The sequence below is a fragment of the Bombina bombina genome, chromosome 5 (assembly GCF_027579735.1).
Source record: "Bombina bombina isolate aBomBom1 chromosome 5, aBomBom1.pri, whole genome shotgun sequence".
NCBI classification, from domain to species: domain Eukaryota; kingdom Metazoa; phylum Chordata; class Amphibia; order Anura; family Bombinatoridae; genus Bombina; species Bombina bombina.
Window position 1 is genome coordinate 572,803,072 of NC_069503.1, and position 27,280 is coordinate 572,830,351.

General features: G+C 38.9%; 1 protein-coding gene across 1 annotated transcript in view; it reads right to left on the reverse strand.

Annotated features, from left to right (window-relative positions):
- Positions 1-27,280, reverse strand: part of LOC128660591 (inter-alpha-trypsin inhibitor heavy chain H3) — a 372,698-nt gene that overhangs the window by 77,731 nt on the left and 267,687 nt on the right. The window contains exon 15 of the mRNA XM_053714518.1: positions 6,813-6,848. Within this exon, the coding sequence (XP_053570493.1) occupies positions 6,813-6,848 (36 nt within the window). The remainder of the gene's footprint in view (positions 1-6,812; positions 6,849-27,280) is intronic.

Here is a 27,280-nt window from a genome sequence, read left to right on the forward strand (position 1 = left end):
ACACGCTTGACACCATCTGAACCAAATACGTTTATCTTGATCTAATAGGACCACAGGACATGGTACCAGTAATCCATGTCCATAGTCTGCTTGTCTTCAGCAAACTGTTTGTGGGCTTTCTTGTGCTTCATCTTTTAAAGAGGTTTCCTTCTGGGACGACAGCAGACCAATTTGATGCAGTGTACAGCATATGGTCTGAGCACTGGCAGGCTTACCCCCCACCCCTTCAACCTCTGCAGCAATGCTGGTAGCACTCATATGTCTATTTCCAAAAGACAACCTCTGGATATAATGCTGAGCATGTGCACGCAACTTCTTTGGTCGACCATGGGGAGACCTGTTCTGAGTGGAACCTTTCCTTTGAAACCGCTCTATGGTCTTGCTAACCACTGCAGATCAGTTTCAGGGTCTTGGCAATCTTTTTTTATAGCCTAGGTAATCTTTATGTAGAGCAACAATTTTTTTCAGATCCTCAGAGAGTTCTTTGCCATGAGGTGCCATGTTGAACTTTCCGTGACCAGTATGAGAGAGTGTGAGAGGGATAACACCAAATTTAACACACCTACTCCCCACTATTCACACCTGAGACCTTGTAACACTAACGAGTCACATGACACCGGGGAGGGAAAATGGCTAATTGGGCCTAATTTGGACATTTCCACTTAGGGGTGTACTCACTTTTGTTGCCAACGGTTTAGACATTAATGGCTGTGTGTTGAGTTATTTTGAGGGGACAGCAAATTTACACTGTTATACAGGCTGTACACTCCCTACTTTACATTGTAACAAAGTGTAGTTTCTTCAGTGTTGTCACATGAAAAGATATAATAAAATATTTACAAAAATGTGAGGGGTGTACTCACTTTTGTGAGATACTGTATATATGTGTGTGTTTATACATGAGTGTGAGTGTATGTGTGTATTAATGTGTGTTTATATGTGTGTGTGTGTGTGTTTATACATGTGTGTATGTGTGTTTTTATGCATGTGTTTGAGTGTGTGTGTGTTTCATATGCATGTGTGTGTGTTTATACATGTGAGTGCATATGTGTACATTTATATATGTTTGTGTGTGTGTTTATATGTGTGTGTGTTGTGAGTGTCAGATCAGTGAGCAAATAATTGGAAGCAGTGTAACTGTAATATAAATTCTCATATACGTGTATATGAGTGTGTGCATGTGTGTATAAATACAGTATATATATTTATATACATGTATATATATTTATATATATATAAAAAAATTTATACTTATATTAAGAGCTGATTTTTCACAAATAGAATAATATAGATGCCAATTACATGAAACATGGCCTGTATAATAAACTATTTTCTCGCATTGATTTTGTGATTAGTACAAAATAGCGAAAAACACGAACACTTTCAACGACGTGTGCTCTCACGTGTGTGACCATTTGACTTGCACACTCTCTGACATCAACTTGGTGAGTTTTCCAGCACATCAAAAATATGTTATTTTGATTCTATTTACAAAAGTGAATGTAAATTTTGATGCAAAGACTGGGGGAAGCTGAAGCGACTGTCAAGTTTTAAAAAAAAGTTTTAAGTATTTTTTCACAACGAGTGAAATGTAAATTTTGATGAATTAAAGTGCCCCTGTTTTTAATCAAATTTTTTAAAAACGGCCACTTTAGCATCAAAATTTACCTTCACTTTAAGTGGATTTTCGGGAAATGGTAAAACACATGTTTTTTTTATTTTTAATGGAGAATCTGAAAACCAATTTTCACCTCTGTAACATCTTACCAATTCTTCTTTTCATCCACATGGATGGGAAAAATGAAAACTTTGGGAGATAATTAACATTTTTTTTTCTACAGGTATGTCATTTAAAGACGTTTTTAAGGGTACATCCATTATTTAACCCATTGTACACGTTTTGTCCTTCTCTCTTAGAGCACACTTTAACCTTTATGAAATATTTTTGACCAACTGAACATTAGAGCTCATAATCATTAATCTCCTACAACATGTCTGCTTAATAGGTCATTTACTTTCTTTAAATGACAATGGAAAAAAATCAGCTAAAGGACTCTGATCTCTCCAGAAATTTCAACTTCTCAAGATTTATTCATCCATTTGTTATTTAATGTAGTTGCCTGATTTAAGCTCAACGAGCTACAGAGAATGAACTATGTAAAAAAACACAACAACTGGTGAAGGGGTAAAGGCTGATGAGGGCACTATATACCGTGCCTCACTATATTCAGTCAGATTTCCTTGAATGACTCTTGCTGTATTGCTTTTTTCCTTAGTGACATTTGTGTAATAACTTACCAGAGCTCATAGGATAACTGGGAGCATCATATATAGATGAAGATACACCAATCAGTTATCAAAAAGTATTGATAACAGGAGATATTTAGCATTAATGCATATTAAAGTCATTTTTATATTCATGGTTTTGCATACAAAATGTAATTACATTTTGTATACAGAAATGGATTGATTTTAAAATTAAGTACAAGCTTTATCCACTGTAAAACATTTTGATTATATTTACCATTTTGATTATATTTACCTGGTCTGCCAAGGTGGGGTGGGTGGGGTGGCAACAGGGCAATTCCCCCCACCCCACAGCAGAGCCAGACTAGCTACTGTCACAGACAGTGCTTGTGATCAGCACTCACACAGTAATGGTGCCCTGGAGTTTTACTGAAACCTTTGGTATTCTTTAATATAATTTTCTATTAGAGGCCAACAGATGGCGCTGTTACAATTAGTATTCCCATTGTTCCTCAGAGGTGTTTATTCTTATAAGCACCAGCTGGAGTCCGCCCTGCAAGTGCTGTACTACTTGGCTAGGTAAATAGAGCTGGCATTGTAAATTAAGCAATGTAATTATAGTGTAAATTATCATATGTGTGAGTGTATATGTGTGTGTGTGTGTGAGAGTGTGTGTGTGTGAGTGTATGTGTGTATATGTGTGTGTTTATGTTTGTGTGTGTGTATGAGTGAGTGAGTTTATACATGTGTGAGAGTGTGTGTATGTGTATATAGATGTGTGTGTGCTTATACATGTATGTGTGTGTTTGTGTGTGTTTATACATGTGTGTATGTATGTGTGTGTTTATAAATGTATGTGTATGTATGTATGTGTGTGTGTTTGTGTGTGTTTATACATGTGTGTATGTATGTATGTATGTGTGTGTGTGTTTACACATGTATGTATGTATGTATGTATGTATGTATGTGTGTGTGTGTGTGTTTGTGTGTGTTTATACATGTGTGTATCTATGCATACCTCCCAACATTTCAAAATCCTAAAGAGGGACACCCCCCCCCCCCACCACTGAACAAAAGTGTGATGTGTGGTGGGCAGGAGCAGCGATGGGGTCTGGGGAGTGGGATTGACAAGTGGCAGAACATAACACACATGACATTTTTTTTTTAAATTATAAGCACTCTGATAGCTGACTTGTGTTACTAGGGGGATACTTTCTGGTTGCCTAGGTAACCACTCCAAGCTTCCTTCCTCAGTCTGCAACCAGTAGTCTGTGCAGACTTTGCTTGAAGCAAACATTTTACCTGACAGCAGAAGGAATATTTCTAACAAATTAAAACTGCTACTTTTTTTTGTAAAGCAGATATTAAGTGCTCTGTGTAAAAACAAAGGCATTTGGCGCAGTATATAAATCCCACAAAAACTTTAGCCCTGTATACAACTTTCAAATAATTTACTGATGCTGCCAAACAGTTCAGAGACCACTAAAGATCACTCTGCAAAAAATTAAACTATTCAGCTGAGCAGACAGCAGACAAATTGCCCTGGCTTCTGCACCAGCAGCCTCCCTACCCCCGCTACAAACAGTGATCTGACTTTTTTCCACTTTTACTTGTAGGACCGGTTTGATATCAGCCTGCCCCTTGTCCCCTCACCCACCTGCCTGGGTAGTAAAACCACATCTCTAATATGCAGAATTAAAAGCAATGCCTGCTTTATGTGACATAATAATGGAGACTGGGTGTGGTCACTTCTCACACTGCAGTGATAGGGCTAGGAGTATGTTGCAAAACCCATCGTACAACTGTAAATCAACACATTGTGTATAAACAGCCTGGGGTTAAAGGGGAGATAAATCTCTATCGATGCTCATGATCCGACTCTTAGTTTGAACTTCTCTCAGATCTTACCCATGGCCAGAGTAGTCCTGACTGCTGTCCTAAGAGACTCACAGCACACTGCCACACTTCACTAGTAAGTAGACACAGTGAGGCTCCTGAGGTGACAAGTCAGAGCTTTCAAGTTAGTCCTCGAGACAACACCGCGGCACGGTCTCTGTCTTCTCATGCCTGAGCTCAAAGACGAGTCAACATGGCACATGCAGTCACATGCGCCACAAACCACTGACTGTGTATTGGTAGAATGTGGTCACGTGATGACCATGTATGGACCCAATAGAATTATAAAAAAAAGTATGGGGCAATGCGGGACAATGTCAATGTCAATCACCCTGGGACAGTGGGACAGAACCCTAAAATCGTGACTGTTTTGCAAAAATCGGGACTGTTGTGGGGTATATAATGTGTGTGTGTGTTAATGCATGTGTTTGAGTGTGTGTTTTATATGTCTATGTGTGTGTTTTTATATATGTGTTTGTGCGCATTTATATATATGTATGTGTGTGTAGTGAGTGTCAGATCAGTGAGAAAATATCTGTAAGCAGTGTAATTGTAGTGTAAATTCTTATATATGTGAGTGTGTGTATATGTCTGTTTGCACGTGTGTGTGTGTATATATATATATATATATATATATATATATATATGTGTGTGTATGAGTGTGTGTGTGAGTGCTTATACATGTGTGTGTATGTGTGTGCATTTCTATATATAAATTCTCATATGTGTAAGTGGTGTATATGTGTGCATATATGCCTGTGTGTATATATGTATGTGTGTATATATATATATATATATATATATATATGTTTGTGTGAGTATGTGTTTATACATGTGCGTGTGCTAATATATTTGTGTTTTTATGTGTATGTGTGTGTGTGTGCATGTTGTGAGGGGCAGAGCAGAGACCAAATAACTGACAAAATGCAGAGATAAGGCTTAGAAATCAGTTTCAGTCTACCTAGGTTTTGTTTTTAACAAAGAATACCAAGAGAACAAAGCAAATTTGATGATAAAAGTAAAGTTGTTTAAAATTGCATGCCCTATCATGAAAGTTTAATTTTGACTTGACTGTCCCTTTAAGTGCTGATTTTGCACAAATAGAACAATATAGATACCAATTACATGAAACATGGCCTGCAATAAACTATTTTCTCCTTTTAGTAATGGGATATGACTAAATAAGACTACTGCTTTTTATTTATCACTTTTAAATTGCATTTTGTAGTTTGTTTGCTCTGTATATAAACAATATCAACACAACCAGTGCAAAACATTCTAATCAGATATTTATGATGGACAAAATGTGTTGTAATTATAGGGTGTTTACTGTCCCTTTAGTTTCAGATGAATAAAATACAGTTGTTTACCAGTCACTAGAATGTCTGAGCTATATTTTACTGTCTAACTTTAAAATGTTTAACTGTTTTTAACTTTTAAAGGGACAGTAAAGTCAAAACTAAACTTTCATGATTCAGATAGGGTGTGTAATTTTAAACAACTTTCCAATTTACTTTTATCATCAAATTTGCTTTGTTCCCTTGGTGGTTATTTTTGAAAAGCTAAACCTAACTAGGCTCAAACTGATTTCTAAACAGTTGAAAACCGCCTCTTAGCTCAGAGCATTTTGAAAGTTTTTCACAGTTAGACTGTGCTAGTTCACGTGTCATATAGATACCATTGTGCTCACTCCCGTGAAGTTATTTAGGAGTCTTCACTGATTGACTACACTGCATGTCTGTCAAAGGCACTTAGATAAGGAGGCTGTCTGCAAAGGCTTAGATACAAAGTAATCACAGAGATAAAAAGTATATTAATATAAATGTGTTGGTTATGCAAAAACGGGGAATGGGTAATAAAGGGATTATCTATCTTTTTAAATAAGAAAAATTTTGGTGTAGACTGTCCCTTTAAATCTAACCATGATATTTGTATTGCTGCATTTTAATACCATCTTAAAAATAAGAAGACAAATTATTTAAAGGGACACTGAACCCACGTTTTTTCTTTTGTGATTCAGATAGAGCATGCAATTTTAAGTAACTTTCTAATTTACTCATATTAGCAAATGTTCTTCATTCTATTGGTATCTTTAATTGAAAATCAAGAATGTAAGTTTAAATGCCGGCCCATTTGGTGAACAACCTGGGTTGTTCTTGCTGATTGGTGGATAAATTCATCCAATAAACAAGTGCTGTCAAAAGTTCTGGACTTTCATTTTCAAATAAAGATAGCAAGAGAAGAAAGAAAAATTGATAATAGGAGTAAATTAGAAAGTTGCTTAAAATTGCATGCTCTATCTGAATCACAAAAGAAAAAAATTGGGTTCAGTGTCCCTTTAACTATAAACAATGTAATAATATATTTTCAAAGTTGATGATATGGATTGCGCTTGGATTTTGAAGTATTTTCAAAGTACAGTATATTTTCAACAACATTTGTGCTTTGCTAAGAATATACTTTAAAATATGCCGTTGTGGGGTATAATGTGTGTCAAATTTACAAACTTAAATTTTTTTTTAAAATTGTTGGATTTTATTTATCATATGGAATTTGATCTTTAATTTGAAAATAATAAAACAGTTTCCGCAAAGTTTTTTTTTTTTCTTATAGTGATACACACAAATACACACTTTTTTTCAGTTACAATAAATGAAAAGTCAACCTACCAAGGCTATCGATGAGTTGATAACGCTCAGACTGACCTATCCAAAAAAGTTGCATAAGAATTAAAAACAATATGAAATAGTCACAACACTCAAGAAAGATGTACTTTTTTAAGTGAAAAAAATCAGTAAAAGTGTTTATTTTTAAATAGATTCACAAATGGAAGAATGAAATTTGTTAAATAATTAAAAAGTAAAACCGTAATTTAAATATATCTAGTCAAACAATTTTGAGTTTAGAAAATCCTACAAGCATTAGACAAATAAACATATTTTTTCGTGGCAAGTCATAAAAATATAATCAATATCTGTCACGCCGCTCGGTGTCGCTATGGTCGTTGCCACAGTTGCGGCAGTTGTTGTGAGTGCGCTGCGATGACGTCATCGCTGCACGCCGGATTTGCCGCTGATGCTGCTCCCATTCACCTGTGTGCGATCCTTGGCGTGAACCTGCGCCTATGTAAGCACCTCCTTTGCATTTCTAATTTGCCCAAGTATAGGTTTACTTTGTTTTCTCCTTGGTGCTGTATACTTTCTTGTCTTGTGCATATTTTGGACTGCCTGGCTGATATTGAACTCTGCTTGTCTCTGACCATTCTCTGCTTAAATCCTTTGTTACTGTGAAAGATTGTACTGTCTGCCTGATATTGAACTCTGTCTCTGACCATTCTCTGCGTAACCCCTTGCTACTGTGAAGGATTGGACTGTCTGCCTGGCATTGAACTCTGCTTGTCTCTGACCATTCTCTGCTTAACCCCATGTTACTGTGAAGGATTGCACTGTCTGCCTGGTATTGAACTCTGCTTGTCTCTGATTATTTTCTGCTTAACCTCTTGCTACTGTGAAGGATTGGACTGTCTGCCTGGTATTGAACTCTGCTTGTCTTTGACCATTCTTTGCTTAACCCCTTTGTTACCATGAAGGATTGGACTATCTGCAAATATGGAACTCTGCTTGTCTCTTACCATTCTCTGCTTAACCCCTTTGTTACCATGAAGGATTGGACTGTCTGCTGATATTGAACTCTGCTTGTCTCTGACCATTCTTTGCTTAACCCCTTTGTTACCGTGAAGGGTTGGACTATCTGCCTTTTATTCAACCCTGCATTGCTATGTGACCATTCTCCTGTTTTTTTTTTTCCCTTCACTACTGTGAGTATTGGATTGCCTCCTCATTTCTCAACTTTTATATTTTGTTCTGGGATATTTCCTTATCTTGCCACTTGATGCCAAGATAAGAAGACTACTGGCAAGGATTGGTCTGATAGGGAACTATCCCACGAGCATTACAATATCCTGATGTCACAAATGTTTAGGGGCATAAATCACACCCTAACCTCAACACAACATCAAAATAGTAAATGGGACAGAAAACGTTGAGAAAATAATTACATAATTCTGCACTATTTACTTAATTCTAGCGCTCCCGTGCTAGGTAAATCTGTCAGCTACTTTACCTAATGCAGGAGCGCACTAAATGTGGTTGAATGGCGTGATTAGACAGTATGATTAGACAGTGATTAGATAGTATGATTAGATAGTGATTAGACAGTATGATTAGATAGTGATTAGACGGTATGATTAGACAGTGTGATTAGACAGTATGATTAGACAGTGATTAGACAGTATGATTAGACAGTATGATTAGACAGTATGATTAGACAGTGATTAGACAGTATGATTAGACAGTGATTAGACAGTGTGATTAGATAGTGAGCTCATGACGCAGTATATGAAAAAAAGAGGACGGCTTTGCACAAAAGGTAACTATAGTTTTTTGGTGACAAAAGTATATCCTATTGTTACATAACTATGCACATAGTATAGAATTATGTATTTTTTCCCTTAAATTTACTGTCCCTTTATTGTATAGGTAAACATAAAACACTTGTCCTTTATAGTCTTTCATATATCAGAATACTTCTCTCATACTCCAAAAAATATGAATGTGTGCATGTTGGTATGTCCATTGGTTTGCTTAAGTCCATGTATCTTCACATTTGAATTATCTCAACAAGGGCTAGATTACAAGTGGACAATAATGTGTGCTGGTATTATAAGATAGCTGCTATGATAAAAAGAGCTTGCGTTAGCATTGCTAGGAAGCATTGCGCTCACGAGAGCGTGCTTCCATAGGGGAACCTCGTTCTGATGACATCAGAGACGGCATGAGAACTTCTGCACCTTTGAAGGGGGTAAGTAGTGCAGTGATGGGCAGCAAGTATAAATATATATGTATATGCTGATATACATATATATCTATGTGTTAATATGTGTATATACACATATTAACACATAAATATATATGTATATAAGCATATACCTATATATTTACATTGCGGTCTATCAGAACACACAGTTCCAATAGACTGCAATGTTAAGGCACTTTTCAGTACACTTTAACCCCCACTCCCACCATTTTTAAAGCCCTTAAAACTGCCTAGTGCAGATCTTTTATTAAAAAATAAAGATGCTGTCATCCTTATTTTTTAATAAACTGCACTAGAAAGTATTTTGGGGTTATTTGGGGCAGATTTATCAAATTATATAAGCGCTAATTGCTACCACAAGCTTAAGGTAGCAATAACCAGCCACTTGTAATGGCTGGTTAATTATTGCACTCCCACAAACGGGCAAAATTTGCCAGTTGCGGTAGAGCAATAATTTAGTGATCTACTTGTAATCTAACCCTAAATGTTTAGTCTATGCTATGTTTATGTTCAATGACTCTGTTCAGGTTTCAAGTCATTTAATTAATTAGTTTTCTTAAAGGCACCCTTAAAGGGACAAAAAAGTTATAATTATACATTCATGATTTAGACAGAACATACAATTTTAAACAACTTTCCAATTTAGTTCTATTATTTAATTTGTTTCCTTCTCTTGTTATACTTTGCTGAAAGTTTTATCTAGGCAAGCTCTGGAGAAGCAAATAACCTTGGTTCTAGCTGCTGATTGGTGGCTGCATATATATTTCGATTGTTATTGGCTCACCCATGTGTTTAGTTAGAAACCAATAGTGCATTGCTGCTCCTTCAACAAATGATACCAAGAAAATGAAGCAAATTTGATAATAGAAGTAAACTGAAAAGTTGTTTAAAATGGTATGTTCTACCTAAATCATGAAAGAACATTTTTGGGTTTCATGTCCCTTTAACTAAAATTAAAATTCTATTATGCTTATGAAAGGGGGAATAATTGAACATATTAAGAATACCTTTACCGCATCAACTGTCCAATCAGAGCTCAAAGCAGGAGCCTATAGTCACAACACTCAGTCACCTAGATTACGAGTTTTGCGTTGCGAGTTATAACGATGAAAATATGGCATTTTCAGTGTTAAAACAGCACCGCAGACATTACAAGTCTTGTCGGTATAGCTGTACCGCAAGCCTTTTAGCCTGTAAAGCAACGTCAGTATCGCACTCATAAAAATTATGTTTTTTCATGGGATTCCAATAGCCCTGCCGGTACGAGTTTTTCAGTGAGGCTAAAAAACCTGCGTTACAGCCTAAAACGACAAGATCCGTTTCGCCATCTAAAAGCAGTAGTTATGAGTTTTACGCTACAAATCTGTTACATAAAACTCATAACTAAACTGCTACAAAGTACACTAAACACCCATAAACTTACTTTTTAACCTCTAAACCGAGGCCCTTCCGCATCGCAAACACTATATTAAATTTGTTAACCCCTAATCTGCCGCTCTAGATATCGCCGCCACAAAAAAATGTACCCCTATTCCGCCGCTCCCCGACATCGTCACCACTATAATAAACATATTAACCCCTAAACCACCGCCCTCCCACATCGTAAACACTATTTAAATATAAAAAGAGGACAAATTAATGCAGGCACTACCAGGTTATAAAAAAATATATAAAACATACCTTTTATTTATTGCAAATAAAAACAGAAGTCTATCCCAAACAGAGGGCAGACAAAGTAAGGGACAGTCTAATGTGTTAGTGGCGCTTATTCATAGACTAGTGGGTAGAGACAGAGACAGGTAATTTATACCCTTACCGCAGACCAATTAACTCTTACTATACCAGCTAAATTTAAAAACAACAATATAAGTGATGTTAAAAACAACAAATAAGATTAAAACTTTGATTGCATTGGAGTAATGTAGTAACACCCTAGAATTTTCAAGTTATTTAGCCAAAATATTAGTAGTAAAAATAGGCTATAAAGTGCAAACTTATGGCACCCAGGTTATTGGGAAAAAAGCAGTTTGGAGAATAGACACATGCATGATTTTATAATTGAAATGGCTGATTTTAGAAAATGACACGGTTTTCAAATTATGTGGACAACTGTATAATGCTATTGTTGTGGGTTCCATTGCACAGATAACTTAATGATAGCATAGCACACTCATTTTGTGCAATATAGGGTACAAAAATATGATGTATGTGGCAATAAATCCAATATGAGTTAGTAATTTAATATACAATATGCAGCATACCCTACACTATCATCTGTTAAATGTACAGAAATTAATATAGCATTCCAGTATGAGCAGCAAAATGTATTAGTTACGCTGAGTGTCATATATGCCATAAATTAGACCCATACAATTAGTCACCCACACTAATACTTAGTGACCCCACTAACGCTAGTTGCCTATAAAATAGCTGATATTGAACTCTTTATTCATACCTAACTGGATTCTCATTCTTAATTTTAGAATCCAAGGACTTTATTTTTATTCCCACCTCTTATGGGGACTCTCGCTAGATCTATCACCTTAACCGATAGATTGGCCTTATTAGTGAAGTGTATACCATTAAAGTGACTTGCTACTGCTGATTCCTTTACGTAATTCTTCATGTTTCTACAGTGTTCTCCTACTCTCTTCCTGAGCTCCCTAGATGTTTGACCTATATATTGGCTCTGGCAAAAATTACAAGTAAGCAAATATACTACCCATTGGGTCCCACAATTAGCATAAAATTGGATGTCAAATTTCTGATTGGTAACGCTTGATGTAAAGGAGTTACCTCTTAAAACCATAATACATGTGTTGCAATTTTTGCTGGCGCATCTAAAATTGCCTGTATGTTTAAGCCACGTAGATTGTGTGTGTTTATTTACCATAGTAGGAGATAGTGACTGTGCTAAAGTTTTAGGTTTTTTGGGACAAATTTACAATGTTTGATTAATGGTTTCAAAATCTCAACTCCAGATAGAAGGTGTAAATGTCTTTTAAGAATTTTGACAATTAGATCATATTGTGAGGTATACTCAGTTGTAAAAACTATTGAGTCGCAAAAGCTGCTATTGCTTGCTTCTTTGGAAGGTCAATTTGCTGAGTTTGCATCAGATTTCTTAATAAGCTCGCAACATTTAGATAATGAGTTTTTATTATAACCTCTATTTACCAATTTGTTTTCTAGTTCAATAGCCTGTTGGTCATAGACTTCGTCTGACTTTGTATTCCTTCTAAGTCTAATAAACTGCCCTTTGGGTATGGCTTGAATTAAATGTTTCGGATGTTGAGATTTAGCGTGCAAAATAGTGTTTCCATTGGTGGGTTTTCTATATGTTTTTGTGCATATACGATTGTTGTACACTTGTAAGGTTAAGTCCAAACTAGAACATATTGAGTGGCAGGAACATTACACGTGGATGGTGGTTGACATTTCATCTTTATATACATGTATTCCTCAGTCTTTTGGGGTCCGGATTGTTGAATCATTCTTGGCTAAAGAATTAGAGTTGGATGATGTTACCAAACATTATGTAGGAGATATCCTAAGGTACCTTTTGTCACACAATTTTTTCATGTTTAACCAAGAATTCTTCCAACAGACATGTGGCACAGCGATGGGGGCTAAATTTGCCCCATCGTTTGCCAATCTGTTTATAGCCAGGTGGGAACTTATGTATGTTTATGATCCATCGAATCCATGGTGTGAGGATATCATTTTCTATTCACAATATATAGATGACTTGATTTTCATAGTCAAAAAAACCATTGAATGATTCCTCATACCATGATTTTATGAGCTACTTAAATTACAACAATATGGGACTCAAATTTACAGGCTCCTACAATAGTACACAAATAGACTTTTTGGACTTAACCTTACAAGTGTACAACAATCATATATGCACAAAAACATATAGAAAACCCACCGCTGGGAACACTATTTTGCACGCTAAATCTCAACATCCAAAATATTTAATTCAAGCCATACCCAAAGGGCAGTTTATTAGACTTAGAAGGAATACAAAGTCAGACGGTCTATGACCAACAGGCTATTGAACTAGAAAACAGATTGGTAAATAGAAGTTATAATAAAAACTCTTTATTTAAATGTAGCGAGCTTATTAGGAAATCTGATGCAAACTCAGCAAATCGACCTTCCAAAGAAGCAAGCAATAGCAGCTTTTGCGACTCACATGATCTAATTGTCAAAATTCTTAAAAAAACATTTACACCTTCTATCTGGAGATGAGATTTTGAAACCATTAATCAAACATTGTAAATTTGTCCCAAAAAAACCTAGAACCATAGCACAGTCACTATCCCCTAGTATGGTAAATAAACACAGACCTCTCCGAGAATCTACGTGGCTTAAACATACAGGCAATTTTAGATGTGGCAGCAAAAATTGCAACACATGTATTATGGTTTTAAGAGGTCAATATATAGGTCAATATATAGGTCAAACCTCTAGGGAGCTCAGGAAGAGAGTAGGGGAACACTGTAGAGACGTGAAGAATTACGTAAAGGAATCAGCAGTAGCAAGTCACTTTAATGGTATATACTTCACTAATAAGGCCAATCTATCGGTTCAGGCGATAGATCTAGCGAGAGTCCCCATAAGAGTTGGGAATCAAAATAAAGTCCTTGATAAGAAGGAACTATTTTGGATTCTAAAATTAAGAATGAGAATCCAGTTAGGTATGACTAAAGAGTTCAATATCATCTATTTTATAGACAACTAGTGTTAGTGGGGTCACTAAGTATTAGTGTGGGTGATTAATTGTATGGGTCTAATTTATGGCCTATATGACACTCAGTGTAACAGCAAGGGTCCATCCAGTGCGACCCGAGAGGGGAATGAGGTGAGGCTGAATCAAAGAAACGGTGGCCCCAGTATCCCTCATTCCTTGAGCCGCCTGCCCATTGACCCATACCTCTTGCCGATGTTGTTGTCGGTTGTCTTGGTCCACTGAGTTGACATTGTGCAAGACACCCACTCCTTTTTCTGGCCACTCAGCATAAGGGTCGGAGCTCGCTGTACAAGTACAATTGGCAGAGGTCTGGTAGGTGTGGGCTTGAGGAGCTCCCCATGGAGTTGGGGCAGGGTTCCTTGACGGCTGGGCTGGGGGGTTTCTTTGTCTTGTTGGGCAGTTCTGTATAATATGGCTGGGGAGTCCACATCCATAACACCCCCGGGGATTGCTGCCTCTGGTCGGGTAGACAGGGGAGGACTGGGTCTGGTGTTGCTGCAAAGCTGTTGAGGGTCGAGCTGGGGCTGGAGCGGAGTGGGTGGCTGGCCAGAGGTCTGTGGCCACCTGGCGCTGGGCATCAACATATTGATCGGCCAGGGCGGTGGCTTGGTCAGCTGTTCTGGGTCCCTTGTTCTTTACCCAGTCCCTTATATCCTCTGGAGTGCAGTTGTAGAACTGCTCCAGAAGTATGAATTGAACAGCTTAGTCTAGGGTGGTGATGTGGCACCCAGTAACCCAGGAGTTCAAGGACTGAACTAAGTGATGGGCAAACTCGGTATAAGGCTGCTCCTCTTGCCTTTGTAGCCCCCTGAATCTTAGTCAGTGAGCCTCCAGTGTGAGTCCATACCGGGAAAGGATGATCTCCGGAGGGAACAGTGTTGAAAGCCTCCAGGGCCCTACCAGACAGTTTCCCAATTAGGATAGTAACCCTATCGGCATCAGTGTCCCCATGCATCCGGCACTGGGTTTTCGAACAGCTGTAGGTAGCCATCGATATCCTCGCTCTCGTCATCCTGGAAGGCTCAGAAAGCCCGTGAGGTAGTTTCTTGGGCTGGGAAGGGGGGTCCAGGGGATCTGGCATGACCCCCCCCATAGACTTCTGAAGCTCCAACATATGTACCTTGGTGTCTTCAGTCACTATCCGAGTAATTATCTCCTTGGGGGGGTTAGATCCATAGAGATCCATAGAGAGCCAGTTGCCACTGTATCTGCCACTGAAGGTCAGACACTGTAGTCCCTTGAGTGGTCCCTTGAGCTGTCCGACCCACCAGCCTATTCGCTAGCCCAATCGTCCTCCATCAGTTCGGCTAGGAGCACTGCCTTTGTCTTGTTGCCAGCGACTTTCCCTCTAGCCTGCAGCAACGTTCTCAATTCTTCCTTCCGGAGCCCATGGTACTGCTCCATCCGATCTTTAGTTGGTGGTTTGGACGTTCCAGGTAGACAGAAGCATCCCACCACTGCCAACCAATGTGACGGATACACCGGCTACCCCAACTGAATAGCTCCACCAACCAGGTCCTTCCTCTGGCTGGAACAGGCTGCTATGTAGTCCAGGAAAATGATTTCAGCAGGAGCCCACCCAAATAACTTGACAGACTAGCATTCAGGTGAAAACAGAACAGACTTTATTGGGAAAACACACACATCTTTTATACATACAACTCATCTTGATAAGACGCTGAACAATACCACAATTTTCCCGCCATTCCCACCCCTCCAGACAAGCTGGCACCGGCCATAACAGCCACGGTCCCACAGATTCCCAGTACCCAGGGGTGGTGGTTTCAGGGTGATCCCGGTGGAGCAGCGGCACTTACAAGGTGTCATTTGAAAGCTCTCGGTCCCCAAAAGCTACAGTCCGGAGTAATGCTGGTTTGATCATCCACCGGGAAGACCAGGGAGAATAGGGTTTATAGGGGGAACTGGGAACCCCAGTTCCCAAGGGAGCTCCCTTTCGGCAATCACCCCACCTCTGTCCCACCCTAAGAGGCACCAAACCCCAGAAAAGCAGAGCTCTTGGACAAAGGGCCACTGGAGTGACTTGGGTCAAAGGGCATTGGTAGTCCTGGATGATGCGGCCGACCTGTAGTTCCAGGGGCCTGGCTGGCCGAAGGGGAAAGTGGCAGTCAGCGACCAGCTCTTCCAAGATGATATTCAACACACAAAACAAGGGGGAATCGTGGTTGCTCTGAGGAGCCCAAAACCGCAGAGAAATAGCAGGGGTGAGGCCATAGGGGGGTAAGGGTTCAACCCCTGCATCCCAGTATACGTGACAGTCAGGGTTTTAGGTTTAAACTTTTTTTTCCCCCCATAGACATCAAAGGGGCTGCGTTACAGAATATTTAATTCTGCGATCGCAGGTGTTAGGTTTTTTTCTGACCCGCCGCTCCCCATTGATGTCTATGGGGAAAACGTGCACGAGCACGTCAAAACAACACTTGTTTTTGGTGCGGTATGGAGCTTAAAAGCGCTTCCGGAAATTATATTGATTCCTCCTATGTACATAAAAATAAAATACCAATTATATGCAAACAAAACCCTGTCTCCATTAAATTAATAGATGGTTCCTTCATACAACAAGGACCAATTACACATCATACTGTACCCCTACTTATATCAACCACTAAAGGACATACCGAGTATTTATCTTTTGATTTAATATCAATACATCAACACACACTCATTTTAGGGTACCCCTGGTTGAAGAAACACAACCCAACCATTAATTGGGTAAAAAATGAGTTAATTTTAGATTCTAATTTTTGTTCAAATACCTGTTACCCACATCACACCATAGCCTTACTTGATACAGGTTTACCCTTGTGTTACCAGGATTTGGCAGAGGTATTCAATTTAAAAGAGGCAGAAAACCTTCCCCCCCATAGGGAATTCGACTGCCCTATAGATATAATACCTGGCTCCAAGATCCCACATGGTAAAATCTATCCTCTCTCTCAAGAGGAACTTAAATATATTCGAAATTATTTAGATGATAATTTACGTAAGGGATTTATCTCTCATTCCACATCCCCTGCAGCTGCAGGAATGTTTCTAGTCAGAAATAAGGATGGTACCATAAGACCTATAATTGATTATAGGGCTTTAAATAACATCACCATAAAAAATAGGTACCCCTTACCTTTAATTCCTGAGTTACTCGAACGTCTAAATGGTGCAACCATTTACACCAAATTGGATTTAAAGGGATCTTATAATCTGATAAGAATCAAGGAAGGCCACAAATGGAAAACGGCATTCCGAACCAGATATGGCCTTTTCCAATATAACGTAATGCCTTTCGGTCTAAGTAATGCCCCAGCTACATTTCAATTTTTCATAAATTAAATATTCCGTGACCTCATTGACGTTTGTGTCATAATTTATTTAGATGATATCCTAATCTATTCTAAAACACTACAGGAACATGAAAAACATGCACGCTGGGTATTAACTCGTTTAAAGGAAAACAAATTATATGCAAAATTGGAAAAGTGTTCCTTTCACGTTAAACAGATACAATTTTTGGGTTATATTATCAGCCCAAACAAGATACAGATGGATCCAGAGAAGGTTTCAGCAATCCTAAATTGGCCTATTCCAACTACAACAAAAACAGTGCAACGGTTCATTGGTTTTGCAAACTTCTATAGAAAATTTATTAAAAATTTCTCTTCTATCGTAAAACCTTTAACAGCATTGACCAGTGAAAAACTTAAATTCAAGTGTACCGAATCAGCATCTATTGCTTTTAACAAATTAAAAGAGTATTTCATGACAGCTCCTATATTAGCCATGCCAGATTTTGATCTAGAATTCATCCTTGAAGTAGATGCATCCAATACAGGTATTGGTGCCGTATTATCACAACAAAATAAGAACAAGACGGAAATTCATCCCATTGCTTTTTTCTCAAGAATGTTAACCAGTGCTGAGAAAAACTACAGTATAGGAGATAAAGAACTCCTAGCTATAAAATGTGCTCTAGACCACTGGAGACATTTATTAGAAGGTTCCAGATTCCCCTTTATGATCTATACAGATCATAAAAACCTTGAATATTTAAAGACAAGTAAAACTTTGACAGCAAGACAGGCACGTTGGTCTATATTTTTTGATCGCTTTAATTTTCTCTTAACCTACAGACCTGGAACCTTAAATACAAAAGCTGATGCTCTCTCAAGATTACATGATCATAACTCTCACGATGATACAACCCAAATCAGTCCAAAAGAAAAGATCATAGGTGTACTCACACCCTTAGAAGAAGAGGTATTGAAAAAATTAAATCAAGAACCTCCTTATGGGTTAGACTGTCAGAAAGATCCTACCACTGGACTTTATTATCATAAAACCAAACTATATATACCTCCACAAATCAGATCATCCATTCTTAAACAGACCCATGATGGGACCCTAGCAGGTCATCCAGGTATTCAAAAGACTATTGACTTAACTAGAAGAACTTACTGGTGGCCTCTTATGGATACTCACATAACGGATTATGTAAAACACTGTGATACCTGTGCCAGAAATAAGTTGGTACATAAAAGACCATCGGGTCTTTTATCTCCTCTGCCTATTACTGACAAACCTTGGAGTACCATATCAATGGACTTTATAGTCGATCGACCCGAATCTAATCATTTCAACACTATATTAGTAGTCATAGACCATCTCACACGGTTAGCTCATTATATTCCATTAAAGGGTTTGCCCACAGCTTTAACTACTGCACAGGTTTTCTTGGATAACATAGTTCGCTTACACGGACTCCCTAATGTTATTATAACTGATCATGGTACTCAGTTTACCTCTAATTTTTGGAAATCTCTGTGTCAGTTGATCAAGATTGATTCCAGGTATTCGACTGCCTTTCACCCCCAGACAAATGGGCTAACTGAGAGACTTAACCAGACTCTTGAACAATATCTTCGTTGTTTCATAACACATCTCCAAGATGACTGGTCCTCTTATCTCCCCATGGCAGAGTTCTGTTATAACAATACCACATCTTCCTCAACCAAATCATCCCCATTATTTGCTACATATGGATTTCATCCTACCACTCTCTCATTATCCTCTCAACAGGTTAATTCGCCCTGTGCCTTGGATTTCGCAAATACTTTACAAGAGAGACTTGACGTCTTGAAAAAGCATCTCTCCGAAGCCAAAGAAAATCAGAAACGATTGTTTGATACTCATCATACAGCCAGTCCTTTGTAAGACAGATTGGTGACCTAGTTCTACTCTCAACAAAAAATTTGAAGTTATCTGTTCCTAGCAAAAAGTTGGTAAATCAATACTTAGGCCCCTTTAAGGTGACCAAAGTGATCAACCCCAATGCAGTAAGACTGGATCTCCCTCAGGATTTCAGAATTCACCCATCTTTCCATGTCTCCTTATTGAAACCCTATCTTCCCTCTCCTCAATCCATTTCCCAACCAAAACCCCCTCCGATCCTCATTCATGATCGCGAGGAGTATGAAGTCGAAGCTGTGCTTGATTCCAGGATCCGTAGATGGAGGTTGGAATACCTTGTGAAGTGGAAAGGATATGGGTCGGAGGATAACTCTTGGCAGCTCCATTTGGATCTTCGCACTCCTCGTCTTCTCCGGAAGTTTCATTGCCGCTACCCTGATAAGCCTAGCTTGGAATCCCCTGGGGTGCTTCCTTGAGGGAGGGGAGATGTGGTATACCTTTAAGCCTAACCCCTCCTACCTGTTCCACCCTATTTAAGGACTACCATTACCATTCATTCACTGCCTGAATATTGAAGCATTAACTACTTTGATGTAGCATTTCTCCTTTCAGGTCACTCTAACCGCTGAATATTGAACAAGTCTCATTATCAATTGTCTCTTTTACTATTGTTACTACTTTGTTGCAATTTTCAAACCTTGTCCTGCTTCACAACTCTGGATCTTAGAACGGCCGGATCTACTTTTCTACCGCTACCCAGAAGTAAGCCGCATTCACACGCTGCCAGCCCTCAGACACGGAACTCTCAATTCCACAACGGATCGTCTCTCAGGTTTACAAGGGGGTAACGTACTTCATATAAACTGAAGCCTTTAACTTTGATACTTACCTTGCTTTCCGCAAACAGTCACTATTTGTGTCAAATTGCCGATATCCTTACAAACAACCATAGTGTGTCTGCAGCGTGTCTGAACTTGTATATATTTTAGGATGTGTGTGAATGCATGAAGCAAAGGGAGAACATTTCCTTTCATATCTTGTCTTATGGTAACTACCTTGCATCTTGTCAGTAATTCTACGATTACTCAGGTTCTACAAATATCATTTTATATCAAATTACATTACCATTATTTCTATTTTATCTATTAATACTACAGATTGTACTTAATAGTTATATTCATCATATATCAAATGACTCACATTGTCTAATCAGGTTGCACAGACATTGCTTTTCTGATTAGGTCAAAAAAGAGCTACAAGCTCTAATTTTAGGGCTAACCTTTTTCTCAAATACTTGTTATTTGAAAGGTAAATTCTAACATACCACAAACTGAGGCCAAGCCAATAGAGCATTGTAAATCACCCTCAACTCCAAGATGTTGATGGGAAGAGCAGACTCCTCCCGAGTCCAAAGGCCCTGAGCTTTAAACAAGTTCCAGACTGCTCCCCAGCCCAGCAGGCTGGTGTCCGTGATCACGATCACCCAGGAAGGTCTCCAAAAGGATGTGCCCTGAGACAGATGTTCCTGAGAAATCAACCACGGGAGAGAGTCCCTTGATGACTGACCTAACTCTATTCTCTGAGAGAGATCCGCATGGTCGCCATTCCATTGTCTGAGCATGCACAACTGGAGAGCGCTCAAATGGAATCGAGCAAAAGGAATGATGTCCATGGAAGCCACCATCAGATCAATTACATCCATACATTGAGCCACTGAAGGATGAGCAGTAGCCTGACGAGAGAGGCAAGAGGAAATGAATTTGTTTTTCATGACCTTTGTCAGAAAAATCTTCATCAATAGAGAATCTATTATGGTCCCTAAGAACACTACTCTTGTAGCAGGGGAAAGGAGCTTTTTTCCAGATTCACATTCCACCCTTGGGAACAAAGAAAAGACAACAATATCTCTGTGTGAGATTTTGCTTGTTGAAAAGATGGCGCCTGAACCAATATGTCGTCCAGGTAGGGTGCCACAGCAATTCCACGAAAACGGATCTCTGCAAAAAGAGCCCCCAGAACATTTGAAAAAATTCTGGGAGCCGTGGCTAGACCAAATGGAAGGGCCACAAACTGGAAATGTTTGTCCAGAAATGCAAATCTCAAGAATCTGTGATGGTCCCTGTGAATAGGAACATGAAGATACACATCCTTTAGGTCTATCATGAACTGACCTCTTGTACTAAACTAAGAATGGAGCATATAGTCTCCATCTTGTAGGATGGAACTTTGAGAAACTTGTTTAGACACTTTAAGTCTAGAATGGGACGGAAAGTTCCCTCTTTTTTGGGAACCACAAATAGGTTGGAGTAGAACCCGAGAACCTGTTCCTGCACTGGAACTGGAGCTATCACTCCCAGGGAGGAAAAATGTTGTATACATTTCAAGAACACCTCTCTCTTTATCTGGTCTGCAGATACTCTTGAGAGATGGAATCTGCCTCTGGGAGGAAAAGTGTTGAATTACAATTTGTAACCCTGGGATACTATGTCCACAGTCCAGGGATCTGGGAAATCTCTTATCCAGGTTTGAGAACTGAGAAAGTCTGCCTCCCACCTGATCTGATCACGGAACGGGGGCAATCCCTTCATGCTGATTTGGAATCAGCTGCAGGTTTCTTTGATTGATCCCCTTTGTTCAAAGACTGATTGGTTTTCCAAGAAGACTGGGATTGTTCCTGCTTGGAAGAAGAAGGGGAAGGCTTTCCTCTGAAGTTACGAAAGGAACGAAAATTACTCTGATGTCCTTTAGGCCTATTCTTCTTATCTTGAGGAAGAAAAGATCCTTTTCCACCTGTAATATCAGAGATAATTTCTGCCAAACCGGGTCCAAACAACGTTTTGCCGTTGTAAGGAATACCCAGAAGCTTGACTTTAGAGGAAACGCCTGCAGACCAGGATTTTAACCATAACACCCTGCGGGCTAGGGCAGCGAAACTAGAAGTTTTAGCTCCTAGTCTAAAAATCTGTAAAATGGCATCTGCAATAAAGGAATTGGCCAACTTAAGAGCTTTAATCCTATCTTGAATTTTATCCAAGGAAGTCTCTACTTGAAGAGAATCAGACAAGGCGTTGAACCAATAAGATGCCACACTTGTCACGGTGATATTACACACCGCAGGTTGCCATTGGAGACCTTGATGAACATAAATCTTTTTCAAATAAGCCTCCAGCTTCTTGTCCATCGGATCCTTAAAAGAGCTGCTTTCCACAATAGGAATAGTGGTTCTCTTAGCCAGAGTGGAAATGGCCCCTTCAAGTTTTGGGTACAGTATACCAAGGGTCTTTAATGAAGTCATCGACAGAAAACATTTTCTTAAAAATTGGAGACGGGGAACCCCCCCCCCCCCCAGTTTCTCCCATTCCTGTGATATAATCTCCCTAGCACGGTCTGGCACAGGATAAACCTCCGAAGTGGAAGGTTCATCAAAGAAACTATTAAGTTTACTAGATTTCTTAGGAGTGACAACGACAGGGGTATCGGAGTCATCTAAATTAGCTAAAACCTCCTTTAACAATACACAAAGGTGTTCAAGCTTAAATCTGAAGGATACCACCTCAGTCTTAGAAGAAGGAATTATACTGCCCGAATCTGAGATTTCACCCTCAGAAATTCCCGATGTATCTTCCTCATCAGACTTATGAGAAAGGGCAACTTGGGAAGCAGAACTGAGGACAGGCACCTTACTTTCTGAATTTCTAGATTTCCTCTTGCGTTTTCCCTGTAATCTGGGAATCACAACTAATGCCGCAGATACCGCTGAATACCTGGGCAGCAATTTCTGCTTTTAAATAAACTCCTCTAGGAGTTATAGAGGAACCACTTGGCACTGCATGTGATGCCATTGAGGCTTGGGACGTAGCAGGAGAAAGCTGAGGTATTATTTTAACAGCATCATCCTGAGAGACATTAGGCTCAAAATGTTACCTTTATTTTGCCAGGTTTTCTTGACACATGAAGAACAAAATTACATAGGAGCTGCAATTTGCGCATCTAAACATAATAAGCATGAATTCATGAGAACAGGCTCTTGCTCCATATCAGACATGTTGTGATACAATAAATAAACTTGTACAGATAAGTTTCAAAGATTGTAATATTCAATTAAAATAAACCAAGGAAAATATACACTTTAAATTTTATCCCAAATTAGGATCGATCCCCAGCTAAAAGAAAAGTTAGAAAAAACATTTAATAAACATCAAATAAACTTCTAAAATACCCCTCATGCAACCCCACACCTCAATTATTGAGGTGTCTTACCGCTACCAATTAAGACCAGATCACCCAGAAATGGAGAAAAACTACTTTTTCCTCAGAAACATTATGAAGTAAAGCCAGTCATGTGACTGCAACTGCCAAGCTCAAATTACTGCTGCGACACAGAAGAGAGATACCACTTCTTGGTACACAGAGTACAAAAAATAACAATTTTTTTCAAACCTAACAGTTTAAAATGTTGCATCGTTTTATTTTAAAGCAAAGGAGAAATGAATAAACTGCTGAAATAGAAAATTCAGCCTTACTTTCAGTTTAAACTTGTATTGTTTTATAAAGTAAATATGTGTCAGAAAATAAAGCCTAATAAAAACATTTTACCCTTTCTTTTTAAAAGAGTTTAAATGTTAGTCTCACACGTGCTACAGTGCCTGCTTCATGCCCCAGTGTAACCCATACAACAGGATTATCTATGTCCCAATAAAAAAGCAGTGTCTTTTAATTTGTTAATAAGTGCATGGTCTCCCCAACTGGAAGAAAAAGCACCTAACTGCTCCACTGTCCGGCATGTAGACAGTTACAAGGTATGAGAAGACACAGTTCCTCACAGAGACCTTTGAAAATGAAAGAACAGAGCAGCCAACTCTGGCTTTCTAAACTAGGACAGCAATTGTTAAGAAAACACAGTAAGTACCTCTTTACAAGTTCCTAACTGCTTTAAAGCCACCACTACTAAAATTTTCTTCAGACACCTAAATTTGACCTCCTCCATGCACCGAAGGCAAAGAGAATGACTAGGGGTTGTGGATAAGGGAGTGATTCTTAACAGTTTAACTGTGGTGCTCTTTGCCTCCTCCTGCTGGCCAGGAGAGATATTCCCAGCAGTAATTACTCAAGCCGTAGTCTCACCATTTCTTAGGAAAGAAATAATGTTATCTCAGGTGTCTTGGGTACAGTGATGTCTATTTTGGAATTGTCCGTGTCTAGAATTTTCTGCCAAAATGGCTCGATTAGTTTACTGTCCCACCATATCTGTAGTGGAGTCCCGCATTCCCTGCATCCCCTCAAACATTTATCCCCTCTTTGGTATAAGCTGGTTTCGAGCATAGTCTATTTAAAGGGCAGCTTTGATGGTATTGTCTCTAGCTTCTCTTCCAGGGACAAAGCCCACTTGGTCTGGGGAGACTAGTTTGCTCAAGTGTTTGTTTAACCGGTTTGCCAGGACCTTGGCAACAATTTTAATGTCACAATTGAGAAGCAAGATTGGCCGGAAATTATCTGGTCTGTTATGGCGTTTAGGGATAAGTGTGACGTAAGCCGTTAACATTGAGGGTGTGAGACTGCCCGGGAAGACAAGTGTGTTAAAAAAAGAGGTCAGGTAGGGTGCAAGTATGTGCTTATATGTTTTGTAGTATTTAGGGCTGAAGCTGTCCGGACCGGGGCTCTTGCCGATGGGCAAATTAGTTATAGTTTCTAAAATTTCTTTGGTGATGAAAGGGGCGTCTAGTTCCTTGGCTTCAGAATCATCTAGGGTTGAAAGTGTTATGTTCTCTAGGTATGAAGAAGCGTTGCCTAGGGTTGTTGGGCATCCGATAGTGTCAGTAGGAGAAGATGGTGGGGGGTGTAAGTTGTATAGACCATGGTAGTAGTCACGAAAGACTTTGGCGATATTGGGGCTGTCAGCCTGTGTGTTGCCTTGTGTGTCTTTTATCGTATGGACATGTGTTTCTAATTGCTTTTTTTTAAGGGCCCTAGCCAGAAGTCTGCCTGGTTTGTCTCCATGTTTATAATATTTTTGTTGTAATTTGATAGCTGTTTTTTGGTGAGATATGGAGAGTAGATTATTTATGTCCTTTCTGGTCTGGAGCAGTTGAGTAAGGGTATTAGTGTCAGATGGGGACACTAATAAAAACTCACTTCTTAGTTACAGCTGAACCAAAACTCACATCTAAATCACATACAGTGGACTTCTTTAACTCACACACAGTAAAAAAAATGGAGTGGGCATCCTTATACACAAAAACATTCATTTTCAACTATAAAATAGAGTGACAGATGACAAGGGTAGAATACTTATGTGTCTTTTATCATATGGACATGTGTTTGTAATTGCTTTTTTTAAGGGCCCTAGCCAGAAGTCTGTCTGGTTTGTCTCCATGATCATAATATTTTTGTTGTAATTTGATAGCTGTTTTTTTTTTGAGCAAGGGAGAGTAGATTATTTATGTCCTTTCTGGTCTAGAGCAGTTGAGTTAGGGTATTAGCGTCAGATGGGGACACTAATAAAATATGTACTTCTTAGTTACAGCTGAACCAAACACACACCTAAATCACATACAGTAGGCTTCTTTAACTCACACACAGTAAAAAAAAACAGAGTAGGCATTCTTATACACAAAAACATTAATTTTCAACTACAAAATAGAGTGACAGACGACAAAGGTAGAATACTGATCTTGACCGGGCTCCTTTTTCATAGACCAGTCACCCTGGTGAATGTTTGTGCTCCTAACAGCAATAGACCCAAATTTTTTCAACAACTTTTTAAATTGGTATCAGAAAACAAAAAAGGGACCCTAATATTGGGTGGCGATTTAAACGTCTCCTTGGATCCCAAACTAGATGCTTCTACAGGTAACCCATCTACACAAACGAGGCCACCCAATGCTGTACTTAAATGCCTAAATCAATTAGGATTGATCAACATATGGCGAGTGCAACATCCAATGCAAACGTAATTACACTTATTACACTTTCTTCTCCCACCGCTGGTCAGTTTACACATGGATAGATTATCTCATGATTGAAAGAAACCATGTTTCCTTATTACAAGATTCAGATATTCACCCAATCCCCTGGTCCGATCACTCTTCAACATGCATTCATTTACATTGGTCAAACCACCCAGTCACCCCATTTATTTGGAGAATGGATAATTCCCTGATTCACTATCCACCCACTATAAAAACAAATACAAAATGTTTAAAAGAATACTTTCACATTAATGCGACCCATGACACTATTCCTGGTATACTATGAGAAGCACACAAGGCGGTCATGAGAGGCGAGTGCATTAAACATACAGCTTATAGAAAGAAGACATACAATAGCACCATTAACGCATTAACTACTCGGTTAGAAGGTCTTGAACTCAAGCACAAAAATACCTCAACAAATCTTACGACATTTAAATACCTTTCAGAGACCAGACAGGAACTTAACAAGATTCTAACCAAAGAGGCCCAGAGAAGGGCCATCAGAGTTAGGAAAACCTACTCCTATGAAGGTAATAGGGCAGGTCCACTTTTAGCAAAACTTCTGAAAGCTCAAACAACTAAATCTCAAATACACCAACTCAAAACAGCAGACAACCAGATCATATACGACAGGAATCACATAGCTAATTATTTCAGTGCTTATTATACACAACTTTATAATCTTGAAGTAGTAGAGACACCTGAACATCTGGAATAAATGCAGAAGTACATAAGTAGTGTAGATTTACAGAAATTACAACCAATAAAGAGAGACGAATTAGAAGCCCCAATAACCCTGGCTGAAATACTTAACGCCATCCATGACCTACCTTCAGGAAAAAGCCCTGGCCTGGATGGCTTCTCGAATACGTACTATAAATCACTTACACACATATTAGCGCCACATCTGTTAAAATTGTTCCACACTTTAGATGAAAGTCATGCTCTTCCTCTAGAAATGCTAGCAGCCCATATCTCAGTAATTCCGAAGCCAAATAAGCCCCCCACAGACCCCGGCAGCTATAGACCTATATCCCTTCTGAACACGGATGTCACGATCCTGGGCAAAATTCTGGCGAATCATATTAACAGTGTACTACAGTATTTTACACACAGATCAGACTGTTTTGTTCCAGGAAGGGAAGCAAAGGACAACACCATTAGGTCATTAACCCTGATATCATATGCAAAATATCATAAAATCCCAGTGGACTTAATGGCAACAGATGCCGAAAAGGCATTCGGTCGAATAAATTGGAATTTTCTAAATGATACATTGAGATCGTTGGGATTTTGTCACGCATATTCAGCCTTTACACACATCCCACGGCAA